General features: G+C 46.5%; 1 protein-coding gene across 3 annotated transcripts in view; it reads right to left on the bottom strand.

The window, feature by feature from the left end:
* The window catches only part of kank1a (KN motif and ankyrin repeat domains 1a), a 49,888-nt gene that overhangs the window by 12,496 nt on the left and 23,673 nt on the right, over positions 1 to 13,719 (bottom strand). For 2 of the 3 annotated variants that reach the window (XM_085785902.1, XM_085785901.1), the window contains one exon: positions 2,885 to 3,004. In XM_085785902.1, the coding sequence (XP_085642028.1) occupies positions 2,885 to 3,004 (120 nt within the window). Of the gene's footprint in view, positions 1 to 2,884; positions 3,005 to 6,802; positions 9,590 to 13,719 lie in introns of all 3 variants that reach the window. The other variant, XM_085785900.1, reaches the window with a different exon arrangement.

Genomic DNA, 13,719 nt, shown 5'->3' with positions numbered 1-13,719 from the left:
CAACCAGTGTTTCTCAAACCACAAGACGACGTCCTCAAATGTCTTGTTTTGTCCACAAACCAAAGAGAGACTCAGTTTATCATCATGAAGTAACAAATAAACCAGAAATGTTCACATTAAAGAAGCTGAAATCAGAAAATTTAGACTTTTTTTCTTAAAAAAAATATTTAAACCAATTATTCGATTATCAAAATAGTTGACGATGAATTTAATAATCCATTATTGTTTGATTAATCGATTAATTGTTGCAGCTCTACAACAGTTTATACAAATCAGTGGTGTCAAAGTATAAGGACCTAGTGTTACAGTTATAAAACATCCACGGGCTGCACTTTAGTAATACACTCTTATATCGTGTCTGATATGTCTGAAAAACAAAATGTTTTGCCGATATCTGAGAGGTTTTTCGATATGTGCTGTAGGTGTTTCCATTACCAGCTTTTAAGTGTGATATTTAGGTTTTACACATTTCCAGGGGTTAATGGAAACGCACCTACTGTTATACTTATAATACACCCACGGCTACCTTATTTTTTACTACTAGTTTAGCTTAGTTTTTATAGGCTCCCAGTTATATATTAATAATTATTCTAGATTGGTATTTTAGATTTTAGATTGTTTTATTGTTTACAGTTTGTTTATTTAATGTCTGCACCAAGGGTCTGAGAGAAACACCGTTTCAATTCTCTTTATGTCCCGTACATATTGTGGAATTGACAATAAAGCTGCCTTTGACTTTGCAGAGCACGACTTCCTGCGTGTGGGCGACTGGTTCAGACAAATCGATTTTCTATCTGTGAGTTTAAAAAAAAGAAAGAAAAAAAATCTGAAGCGTCTCAACTCATCATGTGATATCAGATCAGATCTGATTCCAAATCCAGTATTTCAGGCTTTTTATCTGATACTATACTAGTTCTTGGATCAGTGCAGCTCTGTTTTGGGTCCAGAAAGTCTCACAACAACCTCCTCTAAAGTTGTGTTTCATTCCTCTTGTTTCCCCTGTTTCGTTCGTTGTGTTTTACAGCCAGTGGTTTATCAGAGCAGTGTGTAACTCTTCTTCCTCCTCTTGTCTGTTTATTTGTCTCTCAGGAGCTCGGCTCAAGAATCCCTCGTCTCTCTAAAAGCCTCCTCTGTCTGTCTTTCTGTCTGTCTGTTCTATCCTGTCTGTTCCTCCACCAGCTGATTCACCCGCTCCTCGGCCTCTGGGCTAAAGGTTGGAGAGAAAACCGACTCCTCGGATCCACAGCAGAGTTTATTCTCTTTTGCAGCTACAACAACAACACACACACAGAGACACAGACACACACATCCTGCAGCAGAACAGTGATGACGATGATGATGATGATGAAGGAGCTCTGGCAGCAGCAGCAGCGAGCATGAAGTGTCTGAGGCGTCGGTGTCGTTCCTGTCAGTTTCCTCCAAACCTCTGAAACTATCCGAGTTATTTTAAATACAGGCCTCACCAGACCAGAGGAGCAGCACATCTGCCAAGACCGACCGGCCCCAGCGGAGGGGGAGGGGTGTGTGTGTGTCTGTGTGCGTGTGTGTGTGTGTGTGTGTGTGTGTGTGTTCCTGTAGCAACATGTTTGCAGTCTCGTGTATATGCTGGCATGTGAGCTGTGAGCTCAGTAGCAGCATTCATTCAGCACGTTTCCCATGTTTTGACAGGTGATAGTGTGTGAGTAGGTGTGAACTGTATTTTCTTTTTACCCTTTAATTTACAGGCCGTTAATAATGTGAAAATGTGAAGAAATAGCTGAGAAATAACAATTAATTGCGTCATAATGTCTAGAAATAGACTAGAAATAACGGTCAGTTTCATAGTAATGTCATGTTTTTCATAAAGGTAAAAGATTACACAATATGCTGTTCTTGCAACTGACCAATATTTCTGGGCTTTTTCTACGCAATCAATCTTTATTTCTTGGCTACAGTGTATTTCTCAACAAACTGACTGTTATTTCTAGTCTACATCGAGACATTATGACACAATTAAAGGGATAGTTCACCCAAAATTCAAATTACACCCATTGTCTACTCACCCTCATGTCGACTAAGGGCTGGGAGAAGTTTCAGAGTCCTCTGTGCCTTCTCTGAGTTACAGCGGGGCTCCGTGCAGCACTGCATGTCCATATGACGTTTGAGAACAGAGCTCACTTTTCTTCGTCCAAAAAGACACACCAAAAAACATCCAAATACCTCCATAGTGCTCGTCTGTAATGTCCCTCTTGCATTGAAGCCCCAACATGCGATTTGCACTGACGTCGAGATTGGGACGGACCAGGAAGAGCAGTGCTGGGAGCTTCCGCTACAAACAAGCTTAAAATACAGACTTATTTAATTTTTTTCGGAACAATTTCTCATGTCGGGGCTTCAATACAAGAGGGACATTACAGACGAGCACTATGGAGGCATTTGGATGTTTTTTGGTGTGTCTTTTTGGACGAAGAAAAGTGAACCCCGTTCGCAACCGTTATATGGACATGCATCCCTGTAACTCAGAGAAGCCACGGAGGACTCTGAAACTTCTCCCAGCCCTTAGTCGACATGAGGGTGAGTAGATAATGAGTGAAATTTGAATTTTGGGTGAACTATCCCTTTAAGGTAAACGAGTTTCTTATCTAAACTTCAACCATCTGCAATTTATAGAAAACTTCAAACATGTTTCTCTCTTTATGAATGGAAACAATTTGTGTGTTTTCTGGTTTTGTTTTCAGGGACGTTCATAAATGATGATTAGATTGTGGAGCTTGTGGTTCACAACACAAATTTCCATGGAAACAGACAATAAAGTTGTATATTATCTCGTCTTATCGGTACGTACAAGATGTAGGAAATTAAAACTGGATTTTGTGGCTCGTTGTTTTTTGTTTTTTTGTCGTACCGTGAAGCGCTGTCGACATCTGCAGGTCCATACGACTCTTCTGCTCGGCGGCGCTGAGCTGCTGCTGCTGTTGTTGTTGTTGTTGTTGTAACGACTGAGAGCTCGGCTGCTGACTGAGCTCTGAAACACAAGAAGAAAAAGAGTCAGAAATTGTATTTTATTATCATTTATCATCATTCTTCTTCTTCTTATTCCTTAATAACTGACTAAACTAACTAATGAGCTGCTGTCTGGTTCATTTACACGACAAATCTTAAAGCAGATATCAGTGGAATGTTTTTGTTAATATAAGTCCTAAATAGTCCTATTTTCCGTCAGCAATCACTTACATGAAGTATTTCAGCCTAAACACGAGTCTCTCCGTCACTCTGCTCTGCTGTAACCCGAGGAGAAAATTTTCCTTGTGGGATACAAGTGTTATCCAATGAGGGGAGAGAACGGCATGAAGGGCTGTGTGTGCAGCCAAGGGATGCGCGTGAATGTGGTGACGTAGCACGAGGACCAATTGATGCCTGACAAGGGCGGGGGCTGCTAACTCATGGTGCGTTCAAGGAAACTCGTACTTTGTGTTTTTCCTTCCTGTGAAGTCATACCAGTTCGATCTGGTACGAGTTCACGGGTCGGAAGTTACGAGTGGCCGTTATAGGGAACTTTCACAGACAACAGGACGGTAAAAACACGAGCTACGGGTTACCTGGAACGCTACCAAGTCGTAGTTGTGACTTGAAGCTGTAACTTACGGTTTCAAAAGCCTGCCTTGAACACAGCATTAGCCGAAACGGCCGTGCCGATGATATCTGCTTTAAACTAAACCTCAGCAAAATGAAACAAAAAGATCAAAGTGTAGGTAAATAAAACTGTATGACGTCTCTGTGATTATGATGTGATGTCACATCAACAGAAAAAAACACAGTTGCTGAATGATGTAAACAACAAAAGTCAACACACACAAACCAGGTTCGCAATAATGTGGAACAAAAAGCTCTGAAACTGTACAAGTACAAAAGGAGCTGCAGAGATCAATCGATCAACAGAAACGTAATTGGCAGCTATTTTGATTATAACTTCATATTTATGGATGTTTTTTTGGTTTCATCTCAGAAAAAATGTCAAATCCAAATATGTCGTGACATGTAGTTGCAGTCTGTTGCCTGTTGTGGTGCCTTCAGGTGCTTGACAGAGACAGTTTCAAAATAAAATGCAGCTCCAACCCACTGACTGCTTTAAGTTAACTTGTAAAATGGGTACAACTGTATAATAAGTACACACTATTAAGCATTAGTTGAGCTTTAAATACTGAATTCATCATTTATAAACACATGAATACTCATTAATATGTAGTTTATAAACAGTTTCAAATGTTTTACTCATCACTGATCAGCACTACTGTATTTATAGGCTACATACTAATGAGTATTCAGGCGTTATAAATGAAGAATTCAGTATTTATTCATGCTTAAAGGTATAATGTGTAGGAATTCCCCCCCATCTAGCGGTGCGGTTGCATATCTGAACGTATTCTTGATGTTGCATTCACGTGAAATCGGGCAGACGTCAGACAGACAACAGACGCTGCATGTAACAGGATAAACAAGCGTCTATGTAAACAAGTGGTCCGCCAGCACGAGGCAAAATAATACAGGCGTGACAATATGTTGTCATGGTGATGATGATGGTGAAAACGACATCCGGTTGGTTTGCCGACGGCCGTCTGCCTGACTGCACCTGAATGCAACATCAGTGCCTCCGTCCTTCCTCACACTACACAGTGGTGACAGTTTTAACAGGCCGAGCCAACAGCTCCGCTGAGTTTCCGTGGTTACCTACGGTCACGCTGCCACTCAACGTAAAAAAAATGGCGATGCAACATGGCCGCCTCGGTTCGGTGCGTCGCCGTCGCCCACTTATGTATTTGTAACGACTTGTAACAACTCATTCTAAGGTACGAGAAAGCTTTCATTTGTATGCGGGTGTGATTCGACTTCAGTGAAATACGGATTCATGAAAGACAGATTTGATTTTTGCTAATAAAAAGCCAAATAAGTTACATACTGGGGCTTTAATAGTGTGTACTTATTATAAAGTGTTACTATAAAATGTTGTATACTGTTTATTGTGAATATTAAAGCAGCTACACGTCGACCCTCTGCTCTCTGATCTAAACAGACTCTCTCCTTATGATTGTGAGAAGTACGGTGGCCCTGAAGGCTCAGCTGCGGTGCATTTAATGATCTGTCAGGGCCAAAAGAGGCCAGCAACCGACGAGAAACTAGCTCATACTCACTCACACACACACACACACTCACACACACGTACACACACGGCTCAGACAATCAACGTGCTGCGTTCATGCACCAGCCGGCCTGAATGCAGGTTATGTAACGGGTAGCGAGCCATGAATCAGCAGCAGAGGCAGCGAGGTGTCGGTGGAGGGAGGCAGGGCGGTCCGCTAAAACAACAAGTGGCCCATTTTTTTTGTGCGACGTTAAAACTGGCTCCGAGGAGAAATGAGCTCATTGTTGGTTCACGTCCAAATCCCCCCGCTGCATTTTTCAGGGTCAGAGATAAGTTTGGCCTGTCCGATCCCATCAGCGTGAACCAAGCTGGGCCCAAAACACACACACACACACACACAGACACACACACACACCACATCTGTGTCTGTTTGTCAGTGCTGCAGATGTTTTATCACTGGAACTACAACTCGTCTGTTCAATAATCAGTTTTTCTGTTTCTATTATCACTTATTATTGCATTGCTTTAACGACTTTTCAAAGGAATCTGAGAAAAAGAAAGAAAACACACAACGTTTTATACATAAATAAACAAATAACTATATTAGATTCTACAGATTTTGTTTCTCTTTTGGTTTAAATTCTGATATGAATCTATAATTTTATCGTTTTTCTTGTGTGTTTTGTGGGTTCTTCGGCAAAACATTCTTAAAATAAAAGAAATAGAATAATTACAAAAAATTTAAGAAATAGAATAATTACAAACAAAAAAGAAATTAACTAAGGTTTTTGGTAATAAAATGATAAAACCAGTGGGCTGATATTAGCATAATAGTGTAATATCAGTCCATAATGTTATTGTTTTTTTTTTTAAACTGATGATGTAATGCCTGGATTTTGTACCGATGGCTCGCCGCTACTTGAGTATTTGCGCCGCCGCTGCTTCAGACGCACAATAATACTCCACATGTTCTCACTACACGCTGTTCTGTTGTCCAATAAACAAACACACGCGTCGATGATGCTGCAACCAAACTACACAGATGTTATCTTATTTCACTTGACTTGATCAAATGTAAATTAATTTAGAACCTTTATATGATTATATTATTTCTGGATGTTTTGTTATTCTGTCTGTCTCTGTTAGAATAAACCAACCATAAAAACTATAGACCACCCATTTCTTTGTGGGGGAGCAAACTTATAAAAATGCAGCAGGGGATCAAATACTTAGTTTCCCCACTGTATAATGAATGTATGACCAAAAAATTTTTGTTTTGAGGGGGGGGATATATCGGTATTGGTTGTTAACGTAATTGGACATTTCAATACTGGACATCCCTACAAATAACTGATGGGTTTAGTTTAGTAAATCTTTACAACACCTTCTTCTTTCCTCTTGTTTTTCAATCTGTGATTACTAAAGCTGGATAATTCATTAAGTCATTAAGTTCAAATGTTTCTCTTTTAAAATGTTCCAGCTGTAATAAAAAAATAAAAAAAAAAAAAAAACAGGCAGATGAAACTAGTTTCTTCTGTTGTGTAATAAACCACAATTGAAGAAAAGAGAGAAAACACATCAAACTTGCCCTCGGGCTCCGATTCTAAACCAGTTTTCACACGAACTCTGGGTTTTCCAACTATTGAAGGAACGAGGAAACGGAGGAGAAGAAGGTTGTCTTACCTTTGTCTGCGGCGGTTGCGGTGATGGCGGCGTCGGCCTGCAGCTTCAGGATGTCCTCCACGCTGCCGTACTTCATGACGGAGTTGATGGACGACAGCGTGCTGACCAGCTGGCTGTTGATGGAGCCGAACTGCGACTGCGGTTGTCCGAACGCCTCGGCGAGCTCGCTGTAGTTCTCCGCCAGCAGCATCTGTTGCTCCTGCAGCAGCTTCTGCACGCGCTCGATGTAGTGGTCCAGTCCGCCGCCGCCCTGCGCCTCAGCCGTCGTTGTTGGCGGCGGTGGCAGCGTAAGAGTGGCGGCCTCCGTCTTGACCTCCACCGTGACCTCCGTCGTAGCGGCGGCGGGTTCAGGCGGCTGCGACGGGCCGCACGCGATGTTTCTGGTTTTTAATCCGACTAGGAAGTTCTCCTGGACGCTGACCGGCCCCACGCCGCATTCTTTGGTTTTGGCCGAGCTCGTTGTGCCGACGGCGTCCGTGGTGGTCCCGACGGCGACCGAGCGCGTCTTCTTCGCCGCGGCGTGGACGTCCTTGACGAGCCCGTCCCCGGCGGCGACCGTCCTCGTCTCCGTCGCCGTCGTGTTGGTCTGTCTGTCGCACGTCGCCCACGTCGTCGTCGTCGTCTCGGTGGACGAGTCGGCGAGGACGGCGGTTCTCGTGTTGGTCGACTTGTCCGTGACCTCGGCCTCGGTCTCGGTGTTGGTCTGCCGGGTCGCCAGCTCGGGGGCGGCCGTGACGCCGGCGTCCGCCGTCCTCGCCGGGGGCTCGGGGTCGGTCCCCCGAGAGAGCAGCGTCTTCACGGGACCGACGACCACGTCCACGGAGCAGTCGCCGCAGCCGACGCTCCGGCTCTGCTTGCTCAGCTCCGCCATGGGTTTGCAGAGCGCCAGGCTGTCCACCGACTCCTCCGTGTTCACGCCGACCTCGCACACGCTCGCCTCGTCCGTGCCGACCCGCCGGTGACTCGTCTCCACGCGGCGGCTCCCGACGCACTGGTCGGCCGTCGCCACGCGTTCCCGCACCACCCAGCGGTCCATGGGCAGCTCGGGGCCGGCGGCGACGCTGGCGACGGACGGTCTGCAGGAAACTCCAACGCTGTGGCTCTGCGTGGTTTGAGCCGTAACCTCCAGGTCGCCATCGCCGCCGACGCCGTGGCTGCGCGTCTGCACCTTCGCCTCCACGCAGGCGTTGTACATCTCCGGCCTCGCCATCGAGCCTTTGTCCGCCTTCTTCCGGTTGTTGGCGCCGCCGGCCGCCGCCTGCAGCTCCAGCTTCAGCTTCGCCATCTCCATCTGGTGCGTCGTCTCCTTCAGCGCCGTCTCCAGCCGGTAGATCTTCTCCTTCAGCGCGTCGATCGTCTGCTGCTGCAGCTCGATCTCCTTCTCCGCCTCGCTGCTCGAGCCCAGCATCGCCTCCGTCACGCCCACCGCCGCGCTGCGCGTTTCCCGCCGCTCCGTTTCTACGCCCGCGTCCCGGAAACGGCGGTCGTCGCGGTCGCTTTGATTGGCGCCGTTGGGGAGGTTGTTCATGTTTTCGTCTGTAACGGTGCCGATGGACTTCTGCTTGGTGGCGTGGTGGTGGTGGTTGGCGTTGAGGTTGTTGTTCTCCTGCGTCGTCGAAGTCGTCGTCGTCGTCTCCAGAGCTTGAACCTCCGCCGCCAGACGTCTGAACTCCTCCAGCCGCTGGGCGCTCTGCTCCGGCGCCTCGGGCTCCATGATGTGCAGCTCCGGCTCCTTCGGGACGACGACGGTGGGGGCGGCGCCCGGGTTCTCCATCTGCTCGACGCAGCCCACGCTGTAGGAGCGCTTACGGAAACCGCCGCCGCCGGGGACTTGATTCTTGGACTGCGCCGCCAGCTGCCGCTTCTCCTCCTGCAGGACGGCGATCTTCACCTGCAGGATGGGAATCGTCTTCGCCTGCTCCTCCAGCTCCTTCAGCCGCCGCAGCGCCACCACCATCTGCTCGCGGATGTGCTGCAGGTGCAACGGGCTGACGTTGGTGACGGGCGTCGCCATGCCGGAGCTCATGGGGCTGTGGCGGATGGAGCTGCTGCCCACGGACGGCGTGTAGTACGGGTTGTACTCTCCGTTGGCGAGGTGTCCGTTGACGGGGAGAGCCAGCGGCAGCGGCAGCGACGGCGGCGGCGGCGGCTGGTGGTGACTCGCTGCCACGGAGCCCGAGTACGAGGACAGCGAGCTGGAGGAGCCCATGGCGCCGCTGTAGCTGGCGAGGCGGCGGCGAGGCGGCGCCGGCGGGTCGGCGAGCGGCTGCATGAGGAGTCGCTCCTGCTCCAGCCGCCGCCGCGTCTCCATGAGCGTCTTCTCCACCTGCGGGTTGTGGCGAGCGGCAAACCGCGGCGAGGGCGGAGGCAGCAGCTGTTGTTGTTGTTGGTGTTGGTGCAGCGGCGGGACGACGGCGGCGTCACAGCTCGCTCTGGACAGCGTGGGGGTCAGCGGCGGCTGCTGCTGCTGGGGCCGGGCGGCGGCGGCGGCGAAGAAGACCGGCGAGGACTGCTTGTCGTCGCTGTTGGAGGAGGACAAGGAGTCGGTGGAGGTCCATTCGGCCGGGGCGCTGCTGCTGCCCCGCGGCGCCGCAGAGGGTCGGGCCGCTCTGGGCTTCTTCCTCTGGATGCTCAGCTTCTTGATGGTGTTCCCTCGCTCGATGTCGTCGACATACTTGAGGAAGTCCAGGTCTAACTGATAACCGTACGGCGTCTCAACGTAGTAGGGCGCCACGGAGTCCTTGTCGTCCTCGTCGTTGTCTGCGCTCGGGCATCGTTGTCCTCGTTCTGAAACACAAAAAGACAAACAGAACAACCTTTTAGTCCAGTGTTTTTCAACCTTGGATTCGGGAAATGTCTAGTAATTGATAAAAAAAATTGATAAAAATATTTCCCTAACTAATTATTATTCTTTTAAAATGATGACAAAAAACCCCACACAAAATCTTAAACAACTGTATTCTATACTTTTAAATGGTATAATATGTAGGAATTTCCCCATCTATCAGTGCGGTTGCATATCGGAAAGATGTTGCATTCACGTGAAATCGGGCAGACGTCAGACAGACAACCGACGCTGCGTGTAACAGGATAAACAAGCGTCTATGTAAACAAGTGGTCCGCCAGCACGAGGCAAAACAATACAGGCGTGACAATATGTTGTCATGGTGATGATGATGGTGAAAACGACATCCGGTTGGTTTGCCGACGGCCGTCTGCCTGACTGCACCTGAATGCAACACCAGTGCCTCCGTCCTTCCTCACACTACACAGTGGTGACAGTTTTAACAGGCCGAGCCGACAGCTCCGGTGAGTTACCATGGTTACCTACGGTCACGCTGCCACTGAACGTAAAAAATGGCGATGCAACATGGCCGCCTCGGTTCGGTGCGTCGCCCACTTATGTATTTGTAACGACTTGTAACAGCTCATTCTAAGGTACGAGAAAGCTTTCATTTGTATGCGGGTGTGATTCGACTTCAGTGAAATACGTATTTATGAAAACAATATTTGATTTTTGCTAATAAAAATCCAAATAAGTTACATACGTACTGACTCTAACATTTAAATTCCTACCAATTCAATGCTACATTAGGTAAATGGACCAGTATCTGTGCATTTACCTTTACTTTGGTGCACATCTGCCAATACGGTTCCAACTTTTTTGGAAAGTGACGGTATTTAGGAATCTTTACGATCCATTAATTGTGGCGTTTAATACCGTGATTAATGGTGAAAACAAGTAATTGTGAGTGACATCCCTAGTTGAGTGCTTCCTCAACCGCTGACAATCAGTAATTATTTGAGACAAGAACCAGCGTGTCTCGTGTTTCTGACGTCTCTGCTGGAGAAGCACGAGCGTTTTATAATCGTTTTTGGCAAAGCTGCGTTTTTTTTTGTGCGATCCAACTGTGTGACGCAAAACAACAATAACTCACTAACAAAAAACCACCACCACCACCCTGTCTGTCAAAATTAAAAACAAATGTTGGGGCTGAATGTGAGTGATGTCGCCTGGGGAGGTAGGTGTTTGTGTGTGTGTGTGTGTAAAGTGCAAAGCTTATTACAGATAAACAGTCTATTGTTGACAAATGTTGGCTAAGCGGCGAGCGAGGAGCCAACGGGGTCAGTGAGACGGGAAAACACACAAACACTGTGTCAATATTGTCAAGTCCAGAATCCAAACTCCAAAATCCAAAAATCGAACCACGAAACAAGAACATGAACCTTTTTTTTTTGGATTCAACAAGAAGAAAACTCAACCGCATACAAGTTTAACGCAGCAGCAGCAACTCCAGATCAGTCCAGGTCCAAACTCCACAGGTCGACTCGGCTCTGAACGCTGCTGCTGCTGCTGCTCTGTCAAGTTGAGTGAACAAGAGATTAGGAGGCTCCAACGCCGCCAATGCCGCCGCTGCTGCTGCTGCACTGTGTCGGCTAAATACAGCGTCTTGTTCTTGGTATGCCTGGAACTCTCCCCGACTAAAGCAAACACACAGGCTGGAAATAAACAGCCCAGCTCTTCCTTCCCAAGTCCGCCCAGCGCTGGCAACCAGTCTCTCCCTCTCTCTCTGTGTTTCTCTCCCTCTGTGTTTCTCTTCAATCCTCCCCATTCAGCTCAAACACAGTTGAATCAGGGCTTAATCCTGCTGTTAAAGCCTCAGCAGCACCTTGTAGTTAAAAGCTTCACTCACCTCACTCAACTCACTGCTGCAGCAGCTCTCTCTCCATTTTCTCCTCCTCCTCAGTGAGTGGACAGGATATAATGTACTGTTTCTGCTCACCCTTTCTCAATCCTGTCTCTCTCTCTTTCTCTCTCTACCGTGGAGAGGAAGGGGGGGTTGAAAAAAAAAGAAAAATACACACACTATTGGTGTAAACTAAGCACAGCACTCTTGCTCTTGCTCCGGCTCTTGCTCACTATTGGACAGCTGTTTCCTCCAATCCTGCAGCACGATCCCGAGCCGGAGCGCTTCCCTCCCCAAATAAGTGAGAGTCTCCCGGTCCGTCGTGTTATTTGGCAGCGAGGGGGAAGGAGGGAGGGAGGGAACGAGGGAGGAGGTGAAGTCACGACAATAACGGCCTGTTCTCAAGACAAATCACTTCTCTTCCTCGGCTGGTGCAGGTCAAACTTTTACACCCTCAGCTCCAGCTCTCTCACACATAAATCAAAGTCCACAACGTGTGAATAACTCTCTCTATGTGGAGGCAGACAAGTAATTTTACATTTTTTATAGCAAGTTACGTGTCATTAAGCAACTTTTTCATCATTTTATCATTTTTTTCCCCCAATTAGAATCATAAAATGTCTCCAAACTGCTTCACAAATGTCCATTTACGACAATAAAGCAACTTCATCTATAAAAAACTGAAAATTAGAGCCGAAAAAACTCAGTCGATCAGTGGATTATATGAATCGCCCACGAAAGAACAATAACATTGATCAATTTTCCATCACTTTGCCATTAATTTTTATGAATTTCCCCCAATTCTAATCATACAATGTCTTCTAACTGCTTAATTAAGGTCAATTTACAGTACAGAAGAAGCAAACTAGACACATTTGAGATGCGTAAACTGAACTGGATCAATAAAACGGCCATTTAATGCCTGTCATTCAAAGACTTGTCGATAGAAACTGCTGTTTTTGCTGAAACTACGAGTTGATCAATGGATCCTTTGATTGATAGAATCAGAATCAGCCTGAACCTTGATAGTAGAGTACTTATACTGAATGAATTGATCATCTTTCAAGCTAAGAGTGTCAACGAGTCCCTAAAATCAAAAGGTTTCGCTGCTTTTTATCGTCAAATGTGATGTTAATTATAAATCTGAGGCTCTGTGGAGAGTTTTGAACCGTTTTCTGACAATTTCTTGGAAAGAAAACTAAAATAAATGAGCAGAAACTGAAGTGCTGGTTGTATATTCCTAAACTGTGACTCTGTTCTATGTTGGACTTCCTGTTCTTCCTGTCATTCAACGAGTTGTTGATAGAAACTGCTGTTTTTGCTGAATCTATGAGTTGATCAATGGATCCTTTGATTGATAGAATCAGAATCAGCCTGAACCTTGATAGTAGAGTACTAATACTGAATGAATTGATCATCTTTCAAGCAAAAAGTGTCAACAAGTCCCTAAAATCAAAAGGTTTTGCTGCTTTATATTGTCAAATGTGATGATAATTATAAATCTGAGGCTCTGTGGAGAGTTTTGAACCGTTTTCTGACAATTTCTTGGAAAGAAAACTAAAATAAATGAGCAGCAACTGCTAGTTGTATATATTCCTAAACTGTGACTCTGTTCTGTAGAGTTAGGGTTAGGGATCCTTTGATCAATAGAATCAGAATCAGCCTGAACTTTGATAATAGAGTGATAATACTCAGTGAATTGATGACCTTTCAGGCAAAAAGTGTCAACGAGTCCCTAAAATCAAAAGGTTTCTCTGCTTTTTATTGTCAAATATGATGATAATTATAAACTGTGGATAGTTTTGAACCGTTTTCTGACAATTTCTTGGAAAGGAAACTAAAATAAATGAGCAGCAACTGAAGTGCTGGTTGTATATACACAGTATATTCCTAAACTGTGACTCTGTTCTGCATTGGACTTCCTGTTATTTTTTGTCCTGGTATAAATAATCCCTGTGAAGCAGCACAGTCACGGTCTTGTGCTGACTCCCTCTCTCCCTCTCTCCCTGGCACGAGCTCCCTCCCTCCCTCCCTCCCACCGGCCGTGTCAGCGTCACACACACAGCGGAGTGACAGCGGCCCTCTGGTACCGCCGGGACCCCCGACAGCTGAGCCGTGACCTCATGGACGAGGGACAACTGAAGGGGTCGCGCCCCGGTGACAGGGAGCCGACAACAGCGACGCTGGCGAGAGAACCGAGAGCCCGAGGGCCCGGCCCACTTATCTACA

The sequence above is a fragment of the Trachurus japonicus genome, chromosome 9 (genome assembly GCF_045865225.1).
Source record: "Trachurus japonicus isolate A0001 chromosome 9, Traja_1.0".
NCBI lineage: Eukaryota > Metazoa > Chordata > Actinopteri > Carangiformes > Carangidae > Trachurus > Trachurus japonicus.
This window is presented reverse-complemented; position numbering and strand designations above follow the sequence as displayed.